The sequence below is a fragment of the Ceratocystis lukuohia genome, assembly GCF_044167205.1.
Source record: "Ceratocystis lukuohia strain C4212 chromosome Unknown Supercontig3_pilon, whole genome shotgun sequence".
Classification (NCBI taxonomy): domain Eukaryota; kingdom Fungi; phylum Ascomycota; class Sordariomycetes; order Microascales; family Ceratocystidaceae; genus Ceratocystis; species Ceratocystis lukuohia.
Genome location: NW_027263522.1, coordinates 1,523,053 through 1,542,215, shown reverse-complemented (window position 1 = coordinate 1,542,215; position 19,163 = coordinate 1,523,053). Strand labels below are relative to the sequence as shown.

The 19,163-nt window shown below is 50.4% G+C and overlaps 8 protein-coding genes across 8 annotated transcripts; 4 read left to right on the top strand and 4 right to left on the bottom strand.

Annotated features, from left to right (window-relative positions):
* Positions 1-2,551: 2,551 nt before the first annotated feature.
* Positions 2,552-4,235, top strand: HOO65_030421 (glycolipid anchored surface protein; the record flags this gene model as incomplete). The annotated part of the gene is made up of 2 exons (XM_071002100.1): positions 2,552-2,635; positions 2,709-4,235. The coding sequence occupies 2 exons, from the start codon at positions 2,552-2,554 to the stop codon at positions 4,233-4,235; spliced, it is 1,611 nt and encodes a 536-aa protein (XP_070860100.1).
* A 387-nt stretch (positions 4,236-4,622) lies between these two features.
* HOO65_030420 (Elongator complex protein 3) lies at positions 4,623-6,451 on the bottom strand (the record flags this gene model as incomplete). The annotated part of the gene is made up of 2 exons (XM_071002059.1): positions 4,623-6,061; positions 6,151-6,451. The coding sequence occupies 2 exons, from the start codon at positions 6,449-6,451 to the stop codon at positions 4,623-4,625; spliced, it is 1,740 nt and encodes a 579-aa protein (XP_070860099.1).
* A 991-nt stretch (positions 6,452-7,442) lies between these two features.
* HOO65_030419 (putative succinyl-CoA ligase ADP-forming subunit alpha, mitochondrial) lies at positions 7,443-7,767 on the top strand (the record flags this gene model as incomplete). The annotated part of the gene is made up of 2 exons (XM_071002440.1): positions 7,443-7,603; positions 7,695-7,767. 2 exons carry the CDS (start codon positions 7,443-7,445, stop codon positions 7,765-7,767), a joined length of 234 nt encoding a protein of 77 aa, XP_070860098.1.
* Positions 7,768-8,081: 314 nt separating this feature from the next.
* On the top strand, positions 8,082-9,208 carry HOO65_030418 (Succinyl-CoA ligase, alpha subunit; the record flags this gene model as incomplete). Its single annotated transcript, XM_071002277.1, has 3 exons — positions 8,082-8,317; positions 8,442-8,530; positions 8,619-9,208. 3 exons carry the CDS (start codon positions 8,082-8,084, stop codon positions 9,206-9,208), a joined length of 915 nt encoding a protein of 304 aa, XP_070860097.1.
* A 587-nt stretch (positions 9,209-9,795) lies between these two features.
* Positions 9,796-10,742, bottom strand: HOO65_030417 (uncharacterized protein; the record flags this gene model as incomplete). Its single annotated transcript, XM_071002323.1, has 3 exons — positions 9,796-9,970; positions 10,095-10,354; positions 10,482-10,742. 3 exons carry the CDS (start codon positions 10,740-10,742, stop codon positions 9,796-9,798), a joined length of 696 nt encoding a protein of 231 aa, XP_070860096.1.
* A 695-nt stretch (positions 10,743-11,437) lies between these two features.
* On the top strand, positions 11,438-13,021 carry HOO65_030416 (26S protease regulatory subunit 4; the record flags this gene model as incomplete). The annotated part of the gene is made up of 3 exons (XM_071002128.1): positions 11,438-11,440; positions 11,553-11,615; positions 11,717-13,021. The coding sequence occupies 3 exons, from the start codon at positions 11,438-11,440 to the stop codon at positions 13,019-13,021; spliced, it is 1,371 nt and encodes a 456-aa protein (XP_070860095.1).
* A 1,518-nt stretch (positions 13,022-14,539) lies between these two features.
* On the bottom strand, positions 14,540-15,802 carry HOO65_030415 (endonuclease/reverse transcriptase; the record flags this gene model as incomplete). Its single annotated transcript, XM_071000396.1, has 1 exon — positions 14,540-15,802. The coding sequence occupies one exon, from the start codon at positions 15,800-15,802 to the stop codon at positions 14,540-14,542; it is 1,263 nt and encodes a 420-aa protein (XP_070860094.1).
* Positions 15,803-17,058: 1,256 nt separating this feature from the next.
* Positions 17,059-17,538, bottom strand: HOO65_030414 (uncharacterized protein; the record flags this gene model as incomplete). Its single annotated transcript, XM_071000395.1, has 1 exon — positions 17,059-17,538. One exon carries the CDS (start codon positions 17,536-17,538, stop codon positions 17,059-17,061), a length of 480 nt encoding a protein of 159 aa, XP_070860093.1.
* Positions 17,539-19,163: the final 1,625 nt, after the last annotated feature.

Sequence of the window (19,163 nt, the reverse complement as noted above, 5' to 3'; positions counted from 1 at the left end):
AGAGGAACCAGCACGAGAGAGCGGCTGTTCGACTGCTGTCTCCTTGGCCTGCCATCCATCTATATCCAAGATCAGGAACAGCCGGGAGAGGCTACTCAAAGCTAGCTAGCTCTTCTAGTGCGCCTCTCCAGTAGTGGCAAGGAAGAACAAGCAAAGAAGCATAAAGGTTCGTGAGGCAAAGAAGCGTAAATCGCCGCAATTCCGAAACACCCCTTCCTATGTCCTTCCCTTTTTTTACTTGCTCCTCCATTTTTGGAGGGACAATGGTAATAGCAGCAATAAATAAATAATAAACGAAGGTTGGCCTGGCCCTCTCCTCCCCGCCGCTGGGTCCTGGGGGGTGGAAAGATAGGGGTCCCCAAATCTGGCAGAGCGCGGGCGGATCTCGGACATTGGACTAACAAGTCCGATAATATAACCCTAAGAACTGTAGGCAAAAGGAGAAAGCAGAGCAGACACAGACACCGATACTCGCGTTAACGCAGCGCGAATTTGCCCAGACATAGCCGACATTCGCCCTTTCGCTCGGCGAGCTGCTTGGTATTTCTTGGCTTGTCTTTGTTGCCTCCGCTTGCTAAGAAACCTAGAGCTGGTGGCCATTTGAGCTTCTTCCCATGGCAAAGACAGAGAGGGCGGGAGAAAGGCGAGCGAGCCGCCTTGCTGTAAGAATTCTTCGCTAAGACAATTAGTTCATTGAGGGAGAAGGACAGGCTTAGGGTGTAATAGCTGGTCTAACAAAGTCTAGCACTCTCACACGCCAAAGTAGAGTAACAATACCACGGGGCAGGGATGGGAATCCCGGCTATGAGATTTTAGTGGTTGTTATTATTGGTTGGATGGGCTTTGATGCTGGGAAGCCTGCCTGGCGCTGTCGCTTCTCCTGCCAAGACTCTGTTTTTGTCTTGGCGGGGGAGGGGGAAGAAGGGGGAGGAGAAAGATTCACAGAGGTCTAGCCTGGACAGATGCAAGAGCCCAAACGCAAAAAGACAGGGCTCCAAGGGATATACATGCTCAATCAACTCCTCCCCCTTCTTCCCTGCCAGTGGCTGCTGCCAGAGAAGCTGCGCCTGGCTCGGCATAATCTCCCTTGGCCACAGATGCTATTTGCAACGAAACAAAGCCCACAGCAAGCCAAGCCAAGCCAAGCCCAGGCTAACGCCAGCAGAGCAGCGACGGCGAGGCGGGAACATGCCTGAAAATAGAGAGAAAAAAAAAGAGCCCATTAGAAACGCCAGGAGGAATGGAGAATGCCTCAGAAAAAGGGTCGAAAAATAGCTGGGGGAGAGGGCGGAGGAGAGAGTCTGGGGCGGCGAAGCTGAGGTTAGTCTTGCAGAAGCTTCTTTTTTGGGTATTTTTATTTTTTATTTTTCGCCTCTCCTGTTCTTTTCTTGTCCTGGTGACGTTGTTTGACGATGGTGTGTGAACAAACCGCAAGGAAACAAATAAGCGCCGACGCTGCCACTGTCGGTGGTCGGCATTGGGCGCGGAGCCGGTGCTGTTGGCAAAGAGGAGGGCAGAGAGCTAGAGCTAGGAGGGAGCAGAGGCCAGGCACGAATTAGTGGAACTGTGGCAGCTTGCCCACTACCTGTATGTAGATTGGATTAGGCAATGGCTTTTTTTTTTTTTTTTTTTTCTTTTTTTTTTTTGCAATTGCAGTAGCTGCCCTGTGATTCTTCTTGTCTTTGCCTTTTTCCTTTCCTTTCCTTTCCTTCTTCCCTTCCCCTTCTTGTCCTTTCCCTTTCACGTCTGCCCTCTTCCCTTTTTATTGTGCTCCTTCCTGTTCAACGTCGGTCTCGTAACCGCCTGTTGTGCGTGCCCTCCTAGTCTGGGCTCTTTCTTGGTGTTGTCTTGGCTTGTTAGCTCTTTCTTTCAGCACCTTCCATTTTCTTTTTCACCGTCCAATCCAGGCTCAGTCCCCCCCAGCCTTTCATCCGCACACCCCCTGTAAATGCACCCCTGATCCGTCCCCGTGCGTTGCTCCTTCCTCCCGGGTGTCTTTTTATCGAGAGCAGTTGCCTGTGTGTATGGGCCTGTGTTGTACCAATGTACCTAACCTCAACCTCCTTTGGAACATAGGCAAAGAAGGTCTTGGCCTTTTGGGACGGATGGTTAATTTGCGTGCGTGCCTTTGGGAGCAGGCTTTCAAACATATTTGATATATGACCTCCTGTCCTTCCGGTCTTCTCTGGTTTCCTGCCTCTCTTTCTTTCTTTTCGTTGTTGTACCTCCTCATCGATCGCCTCTTTGTTGTGTTGTTTTCCGGATCTTCCTCCTTCTTCTCCTTCTCGACACTCTTTAAACTTATTCTTTTTCTTGTTACTTTTTTTCTCTTTTATTTCTTGCATCCAACTTGTTTCAATCGCCTGCGCCTTCTGCCTATACCGCCTGTCGTTTGATCTACCGTCTTTCATTCGGTCTTGTCCTATCCATTCAGCATACAAAAGGATCGCACTCTGGCCTTACCTGTTCGATCAGAAACCCTCACTACTCAGAAAAACACTTACACACACGAACTACACAAATCAAGGCTTCACAATATCGAGTCTTCAAAATGCAAATGTCCCTCAAGTCTGCTCTGGCCGCTGGCCTGGTCCTGGCCGGTGAGGCCATGGCTCTCGACCGCATCACCGTCAAGGTATGTCATTCTTAACCCTCATCTCCGTGCTTGTTCATGTCTTTACCGAATGCTGACAAACTTATTCCTACAGGGCAGCAAGTTCTTCTTCCAGAACGGCACCCAGTTCTTCATGAAGGGTATTGCCTACCAGCAGGAGGTCGGTGCCGCCGGCTCCTCCTCTAACTCCACCAACTACATCGACCCTCTCGCCAACGAGGAGGCCTGCAAGCGTGACGTGCCCCTGATGGCCAAGGCTGGCACTAACTCTATCCGTACTTACGCCATTGACCCTACCGCCAACCACGATGCCTGCATGAAGCTGCTCAGTGACGCTGGCATCTACGTCATCTCGGATCTGTCAGAGCCCAAGTTGTCTATCAACCGTGAGGACCCCCTCTGGGACACTGCCCTGGCTAGCCGCTACTACGCCGTTATTGACGAGCTCGCCAAGTACGACAACGTCATCGGTTTCTTCGCCGGTAACGAGGTCACTAACGATGAGACCAACACTCCTGCCTCGGCCTTCGTCAAGGCCGCTGTCCGTGACACCAAGGCCCACATCAAGCAGAAGGGCTACAAGGACCTGTACGTCGGCTACGCTGCCAACGACGACCCCAAGGTCCGTATCGACATCGCCCACTACTTCAACTGCGGTGATGTTGAGGACGCCATTGACTTCTGGGGTTACAACATCTACTCGTGGTGCGGCAAGTCCTCTCTGCAGGAGTCTGGCTACGACAAGCAGATTGAGTTCTTCCAGAACTACTCTGTCCCTATCTTCTTCGCCGAGTACGGTTGCAACGAGGTTGGCGGTGCCGATGGCCGTATCTGGGAGGAGACCACTGCTCTGTACGAGAAGGAAATGACCGATGTTTTCTCTGGTGGTATTGTCTACATGTACTTCCAGGAGGCCAACGACTACGGTCTGGTTGAGCTTGATGGCGACGAGGTCACTGTCATGAAGAACTTCGACAATCTTGGTGAGGCCGTGAACAAAGCCAACCCCGCCGGTATTTCCTTCGACTCGTACAACCCCACCAACAAGCCCCAGCAGTGCCCTGGCCTATCTAGCCACTGGCGCGTCGCTGAGCAGCTGCCCCCCACCCCCGACAACACTACCTGCGACTGCATGGAGGCTAGCGTTTCTTGCGGACCTGTCTCTTCGCTCGACGAGGAGTCTTTCGGCGACATCTTCAGCTTCATCTGCAGCGAGTCTCCTGAGTCTTGCATCGGTATCAACGCCAACGCCACCACTGGTATCTACGGTGCCTACTCCATGTGCTCTGCTAAGCAGAAGCTCGCTCACGTCCTGGACAGCTACTACTCTGCCCAGAACCAGGCCTCCGATGCCTGCGACTTCGAGGGCCAGGCTGAGGTCAAGAAGCCCTCTGCCGCCTCTTCCGACTGCAAGACTAGACTGGATGCTGCCAAGACCGTCAACGAGGCCGCTGCCAAGTCCTCCCCTGCTAGCATGTCCAGCTCCGGCTCCAGCTCTGGCTCCAGCACCGGCTCCGGCAGCAGTTCCACTGGTTCCCCTACCAGCGCTGCTACCCAGCTCCTTGCTGGTGCATTTGTTGCCATTGCCGCTGGCCTGGGCTCTATGGCCGTCCTGCTGTAAGCCATCTAGCTTCGCCCAAATCACCACTATTTTCGCATATATGGGGAGGAGAGTAGAGATATCTTTGTAGATTTACCGGGTGTAGCTCTTTTTTTCTTTTCTTGTGTCTTCTTTTTCTTTGAGTAATATTGTTTCTTTTCTTTGTTTTGCTCTTTATTTTTTTTTTGCTGCTTGCGAATATTGGAGAGGATTGTCACGAGAATAAGGACCTTGTGTCCTCTGCTCGTTGACTTCCTGTCCTGTCAATGATACCGGGACTTGTTAATTGACTCCGTTAATGATTTTTTTCCAAACAAAACCATTCCATTTTTTGCGTGTGAACTAGTGAACTCTGTCTCTAATCAAAAATACCGCTCTCTTCATAACTAGCTCCTCCCTCTCTACAACTTAGTCCTCATCGTAACCATCCGTTTCGTCTCCATCTCCTAACTCCTTGCTCATGTATGGCCCGTCCAGCCAGTATCCAAGCTTGGCGTAGTAACTGCGTACACCCACGCCCGAGATGACGCTAATCTTTCGACTTCCATGTTCTTCGCGTGCAATCCTCTCGGCCTCTTCCATCAGCAACGTGCCAAAGCCCTGGTGCTGAAACTTTTTGGGGTCGCGAGCATGCACTGGAACTGCTGTGCCGTATACGTGTAGCTCGCGTACGAGACTGGTTGGCTGGGCTGTCAGCTCTGGCCGGAACGTGTACTTGGTTGTGCATTTGCGCAGACGCAGAAGTGCTACTAGAATATCCTGGCGCGGGTCTTCGTATGCCAGGAACGTCTCCCACCCGCCGTTGGCGAAGTAGTCGCGACGCACTAGCTCGATCTGGTTCGGCCGAATTTTGTGCTTGACCTCGTTGATGCCCACCTCGCGTGTACGCACGTCGCGACATGTTGTGCCAAAGTCTTTCATGCGTGCTAAAGCTAGCTCGCGCAAGTTGCCGTTCTCCACACCTGACGTTACTAGTGGCATGGGAATATCACGCTGGACGCGGTAAATGCGTGTCCACGGCGGTACAAGCGCCATGATGCGCGCCACTAGATCGATGAGGCCATTGGGGGTGTAGTTTTGGTAGCGTCCAGTGCGCCACAGCTCGTACAGACCTGTACCGCGGATTACCAGCGTCGGGTAGATTTTAAGGCCGTCAGTCCGGAAGGCAGGGTTTTCAAAGTACTCTTGAAATTGGTAAAGGTCGCGCTCCATCCCCACGTTGGGCAAATCAGGCATCATGTGGCTGACCACCTTGTACCCGGCATCCTTGGCCAGGCAGAAGGTCTCGGCCACAGAGGCTACGGTGTGTCCTCGGTTTGTGTCACGCGCAACATCTTCGTACAGCGACTGGACGCCGATCTCTAATCTGGTGCAGCCATAGCGAAGCATGTCGGACAGATGTGGCTGCAAGCAGTAGTCTGGTCTAGTCTCGATGGTGATGCCAACACATTTGATGTTGCTCATCTCGCCTGCCTCTACGGCCTCATCGACCTTGTTGGTTTGGTAGCCGCTTAGAGCGTTGTGTAATTGGGCAATAAACTCTTCTCTGTATGCGGGAGACAATGACATGAACGTGCCGCCCATGATAATATACTCAACCTTATCGACCGAATGTCCCAGCGACTTGAGCTGATCCACACGGCCGCGGGCCTGCTCAAAAGGATCGTACCGGGCGCGGATGGCTCTCATGGAGGTTGGCTCATAACCGGTGTAGGACTGTGTGCTGTATTCAAAATCGGAGTCAGGGCCGCCAGGGCAGTAGACGCAAATGTTGCCAGTATAGGCGATGTGCGGACATCTATGCGGCTTGCACATAACGGCAACAACGGCGATGCCGGATGAAGTACCTATACGAAAGAGGTCTTGGTTAGCCGGCTTGAAGCCCGGACTGGCAGGAACTAGGTCTAGCTCGAGGCGCCGACAATCATAGACTCACGAATGGGCTTTGCTATCAACTTGGGGAGAATGTATTTTTTGTAGTGCTCTGGGATGGCGGCGATAATGGCGGTCAGGGGCGGGATGTTATGAAGCTTGTGCTTCTTGGCTAGTTTTGTGCGTAGGCCATTGAGATTCACATCTCGTCTCGGCTCCCCGGGGTTTCTGGACGCTGATTCATGGTCTTCAATAAGGGCCGAAGCAATATCTCCACAGCAGCGCAGGAAGCGTTCGTTTTCTGGTAGAAGCTCGGGTTTTTGTTTACGAGACGATGTTTTCGTTGTTGTCGCCGTGGCCGACATTGTACAGGAATTGATATAGAAAACTGTGTATGTAAAGTGTTTGACGAGTGACAGCTATTTGTTGCCAGGCTTTCACTTCACGATGAGCAGCTAAGCACTTGAAGTTTATGGCGGGGTTTGTCAAAAAGGATTATCGGGACGCTGCCTTATCGATAAGATTAAGAAACATGGGTACACGCAAGATCACGTGCCCGTCCGCGTGATGTACACAGCGTTGTATTTTGCTTGAGGACCCGCGCGACCGATCCTTTAATCCACGCTCTCTCGGGCCTTGGTTGGGAGATCAGGTCCAAACAAGCAAGCTGGTTTGTTGTTGAGAGCCGTTCAGTTGCGGGAAAATCCGCGGGCCCGGGCAGCAGAGTGCAGTGCCTGGCTGGGGCGTGGGTGGCCTGTTTTGTGCTTGTGCTGTCATATGGACTGATTGTGATGCTGTGTTTCTACGGAACTACTAAAACCCTTCGTTATGTGTGAAAGGCAATCAATGACAGAAAGCATGGTAGAATTGCAAGTTTATAGCTCGACATAAGCTGCTTTATTTGGAGGAATTGGCTTGCAGAGCCGCATCTCGAGGCACCCGAAGCAGCAACAAGCCCATGTAGGAGAAGACAGAGGACTACGGTGGGGTGGAGTGAAGTGGGCTGTTGTGGAGGGTTCAGTGGAGGGCTTGCGCTCTATAACTGTCTTATTATATCGGCCTTACTGCACTATGTAGCCTGCTGTAGACTCTGTATTTGTCCTTTCTAACAGTTCTACTACCCTGTCAGAGCCAAAAGTCGTTTCTCCGCTTCTTCCCTTCCTTCGCCCATCTTTCCTACCTTTTCCTTGGCCATTTTTTTTCTGGTTCCGAACCGAACCTGGGCCAGAAAATAAAAAAATAAAAGTTCCACGCAAAAACATCTCAGCCGTGTTTTTTCCCCTTCTTTAGCCTCCAATTGGTATTTGCCTGTTTTGTCTTTCTCCCCCCTCACAACCAACCATCACCATTATCACAATGTCTTCTTTCAGACAGCTCCGGCCCATTGGCTCGGCCCTGCGTCAGGCCACCCGCAACTACAGCTCGGCCTCTAGCCCTTATGCCGAGACTATCAAGAACCTTCGCATCAACTCCGACACCAAGGTTCTGTTCCAGGGCTTCACTGGAAAGCAGGGAACGTGAGTCTTGACCCCGCAGCTTTTCCATTCCCCTGGCCTCGCGGCGAATCAATGGCGCCAACGGCGATTTATCACGACTCTTCCGGAACAGACTCTGCGACAGCAACAGCGACGGCGACAGCGACGGCGATGACGATGACGATGGCGATAGCGACTCGGAGTAGCCTAGAGCTCAAGACTTAGGGAAAAGCAAAAAGCTAGAAATCTCTTGTGCTATGCTATGCTATGTCACACTATGACGTCTCCATGCCTATCTGTGTCTTGTTTGCTCTCTAATGCTTCTTTGTCCTTGTCCTGGAAGCTTCTTTCCGCTTTTTCTGCTCGGCGCCAAACAATTGCCAACTCCGCACATGGACAGACATCTTTTACTGACGCTGCTTCTTTCTTGTCTCTAGTTTCCATGCCCAGCAGGCTATTGAGTACGGTATGATGTTGCAATTCCATTTCTTCACAGTCAAGCCATGCCGCCACTTCTGCGATGGATACTCTTATGCAGACCGTCCCTGATTCTACCGTTACATCATCCCCATTACCGCAGAGAGCCTGTTCGACTGATTTTGCTTTTTTTTTTCCTTTTCTTGTTTCAGGCACCAAGGTTGTTGGTGGTACCAACCCCAAGAAGGCCGGCTCTACTCACCTGGACCTCCCAGTCTTTGCCTCTGTCGCTGAGGGCGTTAAGGAGACCGGCGCCACTGCCTCGGCCATCTTTGTCCCGTAAGTCCTGTCGAGCTCATGTTTTACTAGTTCCCAAAGAATGGAATATATTCATGGGTGCATTTGAGGATTCGTGCTCTATCCTGCCTCGTCTTGCTTTGTCCTGTGCGCTAACGATACATAGCCCCCCTGTTGCCGCTGCTGGTATCGAGGAGGCTCTGAAGGCCGAAATTCCCCTCGTCGTCTGCATCACTGAGGGTATCCCCCAGCACGGTAAGTTAAAATAGCGGTTCTTCTCAATCTACTCCCACCTGACTTTATTTACCTATACTAATATGAACTAACCCCCCCCCCCCCCCAGACATGGTCCGCATCACCGACATGCTCAAGACCCAGAACAAGACCCGCCTGGTTGGCCCTAACTGCCCTGGCATTATCGCTCCCGGCCAGTGCAAGATCGGTATCATGCCTGGCTTCATCCACAAGCGTGGCCGCATTGGTATTGTCTCGCGTTCGGGTACCCTGACCTACGAGGCCGTCAACCAGACTACTCAGGCTGGTCTGGGCCAGTCTCTCGTTGTCGGTATTGGTGGTGACCCTTTCTCTGGCACTAACTTCATTGACTGCCTCAAGGTCTTCCTCGAGGACAAGGAGACTGATGGTATCATCATGATTGGCGAGATTGGTGGCTCTGCTGAGGAGGAGGCTGCCGAGTTCCTTATGGCCAACAACACTGTCAACGGTGGCAAGCCCGTTGTCTCCTTCATTGCCGGTATCTCTGCTCCTCCTGGCCGCCGCATGGGTCACGCTGGTGCCATTGTTTCTGGAGGCAAGGGTGGCGCTGACACCAAGATTGCCGCTCTGGAGGCTGCTGGCGTCATTGTTGAGCCCTCGCCGGCTAGCCTGGGCAAGGCTCTGTACGACGAGTTTGTCCGCCGCGACCTTCTGTAAATTATCTCCCCATGGTTTAACTCTCTTCTTTTATTTTCCTCTCCCTCCTACTTTTCTCCGTCCCTCGCAATACCTGACTGATACTACTTGCCTGCCGCTTTGATTGCTATCTCCCGCTTTCATTTGTCTTTCTTCTCTTACTCCTCCTCATCCCATTCCATTTGAAATGTCGCCTGACCCCTCATTCAATACCATGTTTAATCTGTTGTATATGTCTGGCTGGGGATTATGCTATGTACATTATTTCAACACATTGAAACAATCTTTTCTATCCCCTTGGCTAGAATTCCTATTGTATAAGAGTGAAGTATCGCCGATCATATCATGTAGTACAAGGATTGTCTTACAAGTACAAATAATATTGTCGCATCAGCCTTTTGCACATAAAAGTGGCTTGTATGTTGCAAGAGGCTGTTAGAACACATATAAACAGATTAGCTACACAATAACTCCTTGGCTTTCCTGGTATCTAGCGTTGGGATAAAAAAGAATACAATACCAGACATGAAAACAAGCTCCTCGTTCTCTGGCCATCTGGTTCTATTATGGCCTTAATCACTTCTCCTTTCCGCTAGTGTGCTGTGCGGCTAGTCCTCTCCTAGAAGCTGGGCTATGATGTCACCGACATAGGCTTCCTCAAGCTGGTAAAACGACCCTCCCTGCTTCTCAATGCCTAGGAGGCGGAAGGCTCCGACGACATCTTCCGCAGCAAAACCCATGGCTGTGAAGCGCTCAATCAGGTCTTTATGCCAGCCACCATAGCTATTTCCCAGAAAAGAAAAAGGAGAGAAATCATGTTAGTAAGATATTTCCCCGGAAGAACGGGTGTGTAAGGGGTGGGAGCTATGAAAGAAAAAAAAGAAAAAGTGCAAAGTCTTCTACTTACTCAATCTCGGCCTTGGCATCCTGTGAAGCATCAAAGTTTTGTAGATTTTCCTGGCGTGGGGCACCAGCGTACTTGGCGGCCCATTCATTAGCCACACGAGCAAAGCGGGCAGGCTCTTGGATCATCATCTTGGAAACCTCGGCATCTTGCGGGTCTTTTGGATTCGGGTTCTCGAGGAGAAGGCGCAATGACATGAGTGCTGACTTGATATTTTGCACCGGCGACCATGATGTACTTAGAATGTCAAGGCAGATTGCGCCCTAGAAAGCGGAAAAGCGCATGTGATAGTTAGACAAGCAGGTCTACGTATGATGGATGTACAGGGGAGGGGAGTATCTCCAAAGGGCCTAGGGGGCTGTTGCAGCTACTTGGATTCGCAAATCTTACAGTAACACTGCTAATGTTGGGATGCCACATTTGTGTGGTGAATTTGATCGTGGGGGGCTTGAAAGGATACGTATCGGGAATCACGATATCGACCCAGTACGTCCCGCCGGCATAGGGCGTATCAGGCGGGCCGGGTAAGCTGCCTCGAAGATGCATGAGGTTCGAATTGTTAACGGCCTCAGCAAACACGCCCGAGTTATCGCGGTCTGCCGTGATATCACGAAGCTCCTTGGCCACCCGACGTTCTCGATTGCTTGACATCACGGTTTTATCTTCGAGAAGATCCTCGTTTGAATTGGTAGGGTTTGCGATGGACGTTCAGGTGCAGTAGGGTTGTCGTGGCTTGTGCTAAAATTCTGAAGGGCTCTTTGGCTTCATGGACTAAAATCTAGTGATGTTGAAAAAGAAATCACTAGAGAATGTCGGACGCGGATATAGACGGACTATAGTAGATTTATAGGCTCAGAATGCAAATAACTAGGCACAATGCTCTTGGGGGTTTACCTTCCTCATTGCATCATAGTAACTATCGAGGCCAGGCCAAATAGGAGCCTAAGATACAGCAAGTCGAAGCCCCCCACCAACACTGTGGCACAAGCTTGTCAAATGTGGCGCTGTGATGTCGAGCGCCACACAAACTAGACAAAGTCGGATGGTATGACTAAGCAGGTTAGCCTTGTCCTTTGCTGTCGCGTCGGTTTGGAGCCTGCACAGCTCAGGTTAGGGAAGAAGGGCCAAAGCTGATGATTCCACAGTTTTTGGCCAGCAATTCAGAAGCAAACCTGACTTCCTTCTTAAACCCAATCAATTGATATCGCGATCTTCTCCATCACCTCGCTGGGCTGAGCATTTATCAGCTAAATTCTAGCGAATTCTTTGTTCATCTATTTTTCATTCTGTTTTTGCAATTCTGTTTTATTCAAGTTAGATCAACGGGCAGCTAGTTAGCAGCAACCATGGTAAGCTTCCAATGACGATGACGTTGACTTGTAGCCAAAGCTGGAATCATGCCCAACAAACAATGCACTGCGAATTTATTTTAGACCTTACTAACTATGTTTATCCTGACAGGGCCAGAATCAGTCTGGTATGGGTGGTGGTAGTGAAGGAGGGGATAGCAGCAAGGACAAGAAGGTAAGCAAGCTATCAACATGCAACTAAGCCCCGACGCTTGAAATGATAAAGCATCAGGCCAGCATTAATCACCTAAATGCTAATTGCTACTCATCATGTAGAAGGAAAAGCCCAAGTACGAACCTCCGCCGAGACCTACAACCCGTGTTGGCCGCAAGAAGAGAAAGACCGGCGGTACCAGCGCTGCTGCCAAGCTCCCGGCCGTTTACCCCACGAGTCGATGCAAATTACGCTTACTACGTATGCAGCGTACGCACGACCATCTGCTGCTTGAAGAGGAGTTTGTGGCCAACCAGGAGCGGATCCGCAAAGCTAATCAAGTTGGCGATGGCAACACACTCGAGGATTCCGACCGTCTCGCCGATGAGCGTGGCCGTGTTGATGACATGCGTGGCTCTCCCATGAGTGTTGGTACCCTCGAAGAGATGATTGACGATGACCACGCCATTGTTAGTAGCACTACTGGTCCTGAGTACTATGTGAGCATCATGAGCTTTGTAGACAAGGATCTGCTTGAGCCAGGTGCTAGTGTTCTTTTGCACCACAAAAGCGTCAGTATTGTTGGTGTCTTGACCGACGATACTGATCCTTTGGTTAGTGTGATGAAGTTGGAGAAGGCACCGACAGAGTCGTACGCCGACATTGGTGGTTTGGAGCAGCAGATTCAAGAGGTCCGCGAGTCAGTAGAGCTGCCGCTGTTGCATCCTGAGCTGTATGAGGAGATGGGTATCAAGCCGCCCAAGGGTGTCATTCTCTACGGCGCTCCTGGTACCGGAAAAACTCTCTTGGCCAAAGCTGTCGCCAATCAGACTTCTGCCACTTTCCTTCGTATTGTTGGTAGTGAGCTTATTCAAAAGTACCTTGGTGATGGTCCTCGCTTAGTGCGTCAGCTTTTCCAGGCTGCCGCGGAAAACGCACCCTCGATTGTCTTCATAGATGAAATCGATGCCATTGGTACGAAGCGTTACGATTCGACCTCGGGTGGTGAGCGTGAAATCCAGCGCACTATGCTGGAGCTGCTGAACCAGCTAGACGGTTTCGATGATCGGGGTGATGTCAAGGTCATAATGGCCACCAACAAGATCGAGTCCTTGGACCCTGCCCTAATCCGCCCCGGTCGTATCGACCGTAAAATTTTGTTCGAGAACCCTGATCAGAACACGAAGCGCAAGATTTTCTTGTTACATACGAGCAAGATGAACCTCAATGAGGACACGGACCTCGACGAATTCATCTCGCAGAAGGACGATCTGTCTGGTGCTGACATCAAGGCCATTTGCTCCGAGGCCGGCTTGATGGCTCTGCGTGAGCGCAGAATGAGAGTGCAAATGTCAGACTTCCGAGCGGCGAGAGAGAGAGTTCTGCGCACAAAGCAGGAGGGCGAACCAGAGGGTCTATATCTGTAGACTAAGGGCGGTCTTGGGTAGACAAGTTTTCCAGTCTGCCAGTCCTGACCTGGCTCGTCTGTTTGTCTATCGTTTGCGGTTTTCTTGTTTTTTTTTAGCGGAATGGCGTCACTGCCCTGAAGGAGTAGTGATGTGGGTGAATGTTAGGCGCATTACGACATAACTACAATTGAATATGATAATTTCATCAATGAGTCTTTCTATTTTTCCCCTTTGCGTTGGATAAGATCAATATAACTTTTTTTCTGTGACGCATGTTTATTAGACTAAAGCTTGGTGGATACATAGTGACGCTCAGCTTGGGATGCAGCAGAACAAATCCAATATCTGAAAGCTACACAGACAAACATCAGTCGACGTGTGCTTTCATATAGCTATTGCGCTATTCTCTATCCCGACAAAGTGCTGTAGGGAAAGATCAACCATCTTTTGGCCTTGCTCCAGTGCCTTGTCCTAGTTGGGCTGGCAGCTGCGGTTATAAGCCTGAATAGGCTCTATTTCTATTTCATCGTCATCGTTGTAGCTTTATTTTGACTCCACCGCGTCTCTAAGGAGATTAAATCTCCAGAAGAAGAGTGAATAACGGGACGAGGGAAAGGGCGAGGGCAAGTCTGTTCGTCTTGCTAGAGGGACTTGTCATGGCTAGTATCGTTATTCTAGTTATTTAAAACCTACTGATGAAGGGATGTGATGTGAACTTGCACCGGCAGGCCGGCTACCTTTTTTCCTGTATTTTTCACCCGGCGAAACGGTGCAACGCCTTGTAGTTTTGCTTGTTTGTGTTATTTAATGTCTACCTACTGGTTTTCCACAGCAATAAGACGGCCTTGGATTTGGAGAATCATGCATACAAGACTCGGCAACTCATTGTTTGTTTGTTTGTTTGTTCTATTTAACGTCTACCTTACTGTTATTTCGCAGAAATACGACGGCATGTTCTGGACGGAAGGGGAGTTAGAAGATGTCGTCTTCCGACCCCTCTTCCGGGCAGTCAGCAGTTGCAGGTACTCGTTTTCATTGGAATAATCCTATGACTTTTTAGGGTCCGGCCATGCGGCCAGGAGTCTTCTCAGTTTAGACGTTGCCCAAGGGCTTCCCTGCTGGTTGGGTGGTTGTGTTTCCAGGGTTGGTTACCTGGTGTTTTGGCTTGCGGCGCCCTACCTATATAATAGTCTAGTCTAAAAGGCCAACGGCTATCTGCTTCGGGTGTATGCCCTGGCAGGGTACGTCGGTTTTGTCCTCTGTTTGGCGAAGTGGTTGTCGCATTTTCAACAATAGACCATGGGCCTCTGGAGAAAGGGTCCTTCCGAATCTCTTCGGGGTCCTTTCGACATCTCCTTCTGCTCTTGTCTTCTTTTTCATTTTTTTTTTTTTTTTTTTTCCTTTTTTGACCCCTTCTCTCGCTTTCCTCCCTCTCTTCCTTGCTTCGCCGCCCCTTTCGATCCCCTGTCTCCTCCTTCTCCTCCTCTCGTCCTCACTGCGTGTAGCTGTGCTGTATGTGTGTGCGGGTTGCTTTGTTCACCTCCGCTGTAGGTGCTTCAGGTTCCGATGTAGCACGCTAGCAATGTACTTTGTTGCTTTTGTGTTTTTCAGTAGCTTGTCCGTAAACCTTTGGCTCCAAGGCCTTGGCAAAGTCCTGCACGTCCACATGTGCCCTCGTTCTTTGGGCTGGTTGCAGTGAGTGCACTTGCGTGGGCACTTGTGGTTGAAACGGTCGTGGTACTGGTCAAAGTCTCCATGTCCCGTCCTGGCAGCCAGGATGTGCCCCAGTTCTGTTCTGTCCAGGCCTTTATAGCCCGGCACGCGGAACGGGGGGTTGCATGGGATACCGTCAAGTGGGCGATATCCTTCCTGCTCCTTCCACCATTTCTCATACTCCTCACGCAGTTGGTTTCTCCTCCATCTTTGTGCCCCTGCCAGACTGGCGCGGGGCTCAAGGTTGGATCCGAGGCATCCAAGTTTGGCTTGTGCGTCGGCTTGTTCGTTTCCCTCCAGGCCTACATGTCCTGGGACCCAGAGCACTTGGACGCGTCTCCTGTCATCCTTGCTCTTCCACATGTTCAGGGTCCGTTTGGTTTCGTCAATGATGTCCTGGGAGGTACTATTTCGCGATTGTGGGTTGCGTAGGCAGTCGACTATTCCTTGGTTGTCCAGACAAATCCAGATTTCCTCGGCGTCCGTGTGTGCCACAGCCCGCCACGCTGCCTCGCAGGCTCCGTACGCTTCTGCGTCCACCACCTCCATCCATTTGCCCAGAGCTATGTGTCCTGTTTCCAGGGTAGCTCCGTTTGTGGTGGTGACCCATCCTGCGCCTGTGTTCCCCTTTGTGTCTTTCGAGCCATCCGAGTAGGCTATAAGCGTCCCCACAGGTGCCATGTCTACCTCCTCTCTGTGCTTCTCTGCTTCTTTTTCTTTGCTGAGCCACTGTCGAGGGGGCATGGGTGGTCCGGCGACCTTCGGCCTCAGTGTTGTGTGGGTTTCCATTCTCACTGGAAGCATTCTTCGTATCCTCAACATGGCCGGATTGTACTGGGCTCCTCTCAGCGTATGATCCTTGTCCAGTGTGTGCCAGCGTATGGCTTCCCTTCTTTTTTCGTCCTCCCACATGAGTTCGATTGGTGGGAAGCTTGCTGCGTGGTGTAGGCACTCTTTTGGCGTTGTGCAGTACATGGGTAGGGCTGCCCTCAGGCAGTTTCTGATTGCGACGTTGACTTTCTCTGCTGCTGTTTTCGTCGTTTCAGTTCCCATCCACGCACTCGTTGCGAAGAGTGCTTTGCTCATCGCACACGCCCGGGCTGCGTTCAGCATGCATGCTGTGTCTGCTCCCTTATTCGGCAACTCATAAAAAGTAAGTAAAGAAGGGCACCACCCATCAGTGTCAGAAGTACTGTCCGTTGGAAAGTTAAAAAGATGGAGGATCTCAAGCTCGCTCCTAGATGCTTGAAAAAAAGCAAAAAGTGAGGGCTCTGCCGGGGTTTGAACCCGGGGCCTCTTGCAAACTTGAGTGGGTCCCAAAGCAAGAATCATACCACTAGACCACAGAACCGGAACTTGTAAATTCAGTGGCTTAATGTCTATCAAAAAGAGAAAGAAAATACAACCCTAAGGAACCCTATACAATTCAACAGCAACATAACTCTCCTGTTGGTCTTGGGCCGCCCCATCTTCCTGGCTGCTTGAGGACAATGCCCATGACACTGATAAGCGTTTTCATTTTTTTTTCTTCTTTGACTCTGTGATGGATTTTGACAATGAGCTGTGGAGCTTTGAGGCTGTACTTACCCAATTAGGATAACCTCGTCGTCGACTTGCCCCCTTTTATCACGACAACTTTTGCGGTCGCCAACCCCTCATCGCCGTAAAACCACACCAACTCAAGGAGTACACTTTCACGGTTAGGACTGAATTTTGAGAGTTTACACAGTCCGGGGGGGGGGGGGGGCTGCCTTGTGCCTCATCTACGCCCACAGGGCAGCGGCCACCAGAAAAGTAGAAGGATATATCATAAGCCCTTGGGTGGTACTTTCTCATATTTGGAGGGGTTTTCCTAGACTGCACTGGAGGCTGCCGTCTTGGGGAAGTTGCGGGTTAGCCCCGCTTTTGGGCTTAGGGTATATCTGAGGATTTCCTTTTTTTTTTTTCCTTTTGTTTCTGACGACTACAGGTGTAAGACGAGTAACAAGCTTGCTTGGGAGCATACGAGCTTCTCCCCCCAAAACCCGTGGTCAGCCCTGCAGAGGGTTAATTCTGTCCAGTAACCAATCCGGCGTCATTTGATCTTAGTGATTCCAGTAGATGTAAATATATATTCAAATCAAATTAAATAAGTAACTTTTGGGCTATTGTCAGTAACCTAAGTCGGGGGGTTACTAGGATTGCTGACCCTGGTCCAGTTCGTCTAAACGTTAGGGCTAGTATCAGACATCAAGGGTCTTCTTCCAAGGCCCATGTGCCTGATCTAGAACATGGTAGTGATGGATATATAAATCGGTTGAGATCCGCTCTTCAGGCTAGACTTGGATATATATAGAACAACTTCAATCATCATGTATTCCGTGACTGTCGCCGCTAATAGTCCTTCCGACAAGAAAGAACGGGTTGATCAGACAAATGCAGCCAGTGATGAGAGTGAACACCAGGGTAGGAAGATACGCCTTGTGGGCGAATTCCTGAAGAACCATATACAGAAAGTCCTCACCGGGGTTGGCGCCATACTCGGCCAACACAGTGCCAGCACCATACAGATATGCGATGCTGATTCCCAGCGAAAGAACTATCCTGAGAAGAGGATTCCCCTCCGAGCAGCACATAGCCGTAAACGAGCCTGCCGCAATCACAAGAATGGGGACAAAGCAGGCAACAACGATGATGTTGCTGCGCATAACCAGGTTGTCAGACGGATCGTTGTAGGACGGCTCGATCTGCGTGAGCTCGAACACGTTTAGCACCACAGTGATCAGAGAGACCACGGAGAGCGCGCCCGAGATAAGGCGGGTGATGGGGTTTGCTTCGAACATTTTTGTAAGAGGTTGGGTTGTTGTTGTGGTAGTTGTTTTGTTTGTTGTTGGGTTTGGAGGGTGGAACTGGAACTTCGTGAATTCCGTGGCTTAATGTCTATCAAAAAGAAAAAGAAAATACAACCTAAGGAGCCTAAGCTTGCTTGGGAGTATATGTGCTCTTCTCGCCCGAAATCTGTGGTCAGCCTTGCAGAGGGTCAACTTTGTCCGGTAACCAATCCGGTGTCGTCTGATCCAAGTGATTCCAGTAGACGATATATCAAATCAAAATCAACAGCAACAAGCTGAACGCTAACTAAATTCATACAATCGAAAAGCTGGGCTTTATGCTAAGGCCTTTAAATGCGAATTATACTGCACTGAAATCAAGTTCCTAGGCTTGATCATTGGCCGTGATGGCATCCGTATGGATCCAGTCAAAGTCACTGCTGTCCGTGAATGGCCTACCCCTAAGTGCTTGACTGATGTTCAAGCCTTCCTCGGCTTTGGCAACCTCTAACGCCGTTTCATCCGCGACTTTTCTGAGTTGATTGCCCCCCTGACACGCCTTACGAAAAAAAGGTGTTCCGTTTCTTTGGGACTCTGCTTGTGAGTCCGCCTTTCAGACCCTGAAAGACTGTTTCTCCTCTGCACCTGTTCTAGCCTATTTCGATTGGGATAAAGATGTCATCCTGGAGACGGATGCATCTGACTATGTGTCAGCCGGTGTTATGTCCTAGCATGATGACAATAGTGTCCTTCACCCAGCCGCCTTTTACTTCAAGAAACACTCCGCAGCGGAGTACAACTACGAGATTTACAACAAAGAACTTATGGCTATTGTCCGCTGTTTCGAAGAATAGCGCCTAGAACTAGAAGGTGCACCATCACCTGTTAAAGTTATTACGGACCACCGAAACCTGGAGTATTTCAAAACCACGAAACAACTCAACCGCCGCCAAGCCCGCTGGTCTGAATTCCTATTCCGCTTTAACTTCCACATCGTTCACTGCCCAGGCAAACTAGGCGTGAGGCCAAAGCAGGTGCACAACTAGAGCCTTGAAAGAACTCAACCACGGCAGCGACCACATCCCCTTCAGCATTACGATAGATGCCATTTTGATTTGAATATATTTAACGTTTACTGGAATCTAAGATCAAACGGCGCTAGCACCATCGACGACGTAGTTGGGACCACCCGGTACGACATGAACAGACTCGACACAGAACTTTTTGTTTGTTTGTTTGTTTGTAGTATTTAACGTCTATCTACCGGGTTTCCACAGCAATACGACGGCATGTTCTGGACGGAAGCAGAGTAGTTGATGCCGTCTTCCACTACCGCTTCCGGGCAGTCAGCAGTTGCAGGTATACGTCGGCTTCAAGTGTCTCCTATGACTTTTTAGGGTCCGGCTTAGCAGCCAGGAGGCTTTTCCGCCTGCAACAGAGAAGTTCATGAAAGCCTGCGCAAGAGAAAAGAGCTCTCTACACACAACGGAACCGTTAATAGAGGAAGACATCGAACAACTCGCAGTTGGCCCGATCAAGGTAAAAAAAAAAACCCCCGCCCCAAAATGTTTCCAGTATAGCGCCGAATTTGGCCTCTCTTGGCAGCCGAAAATACAACAAGCTTCGATGGCGCAGTG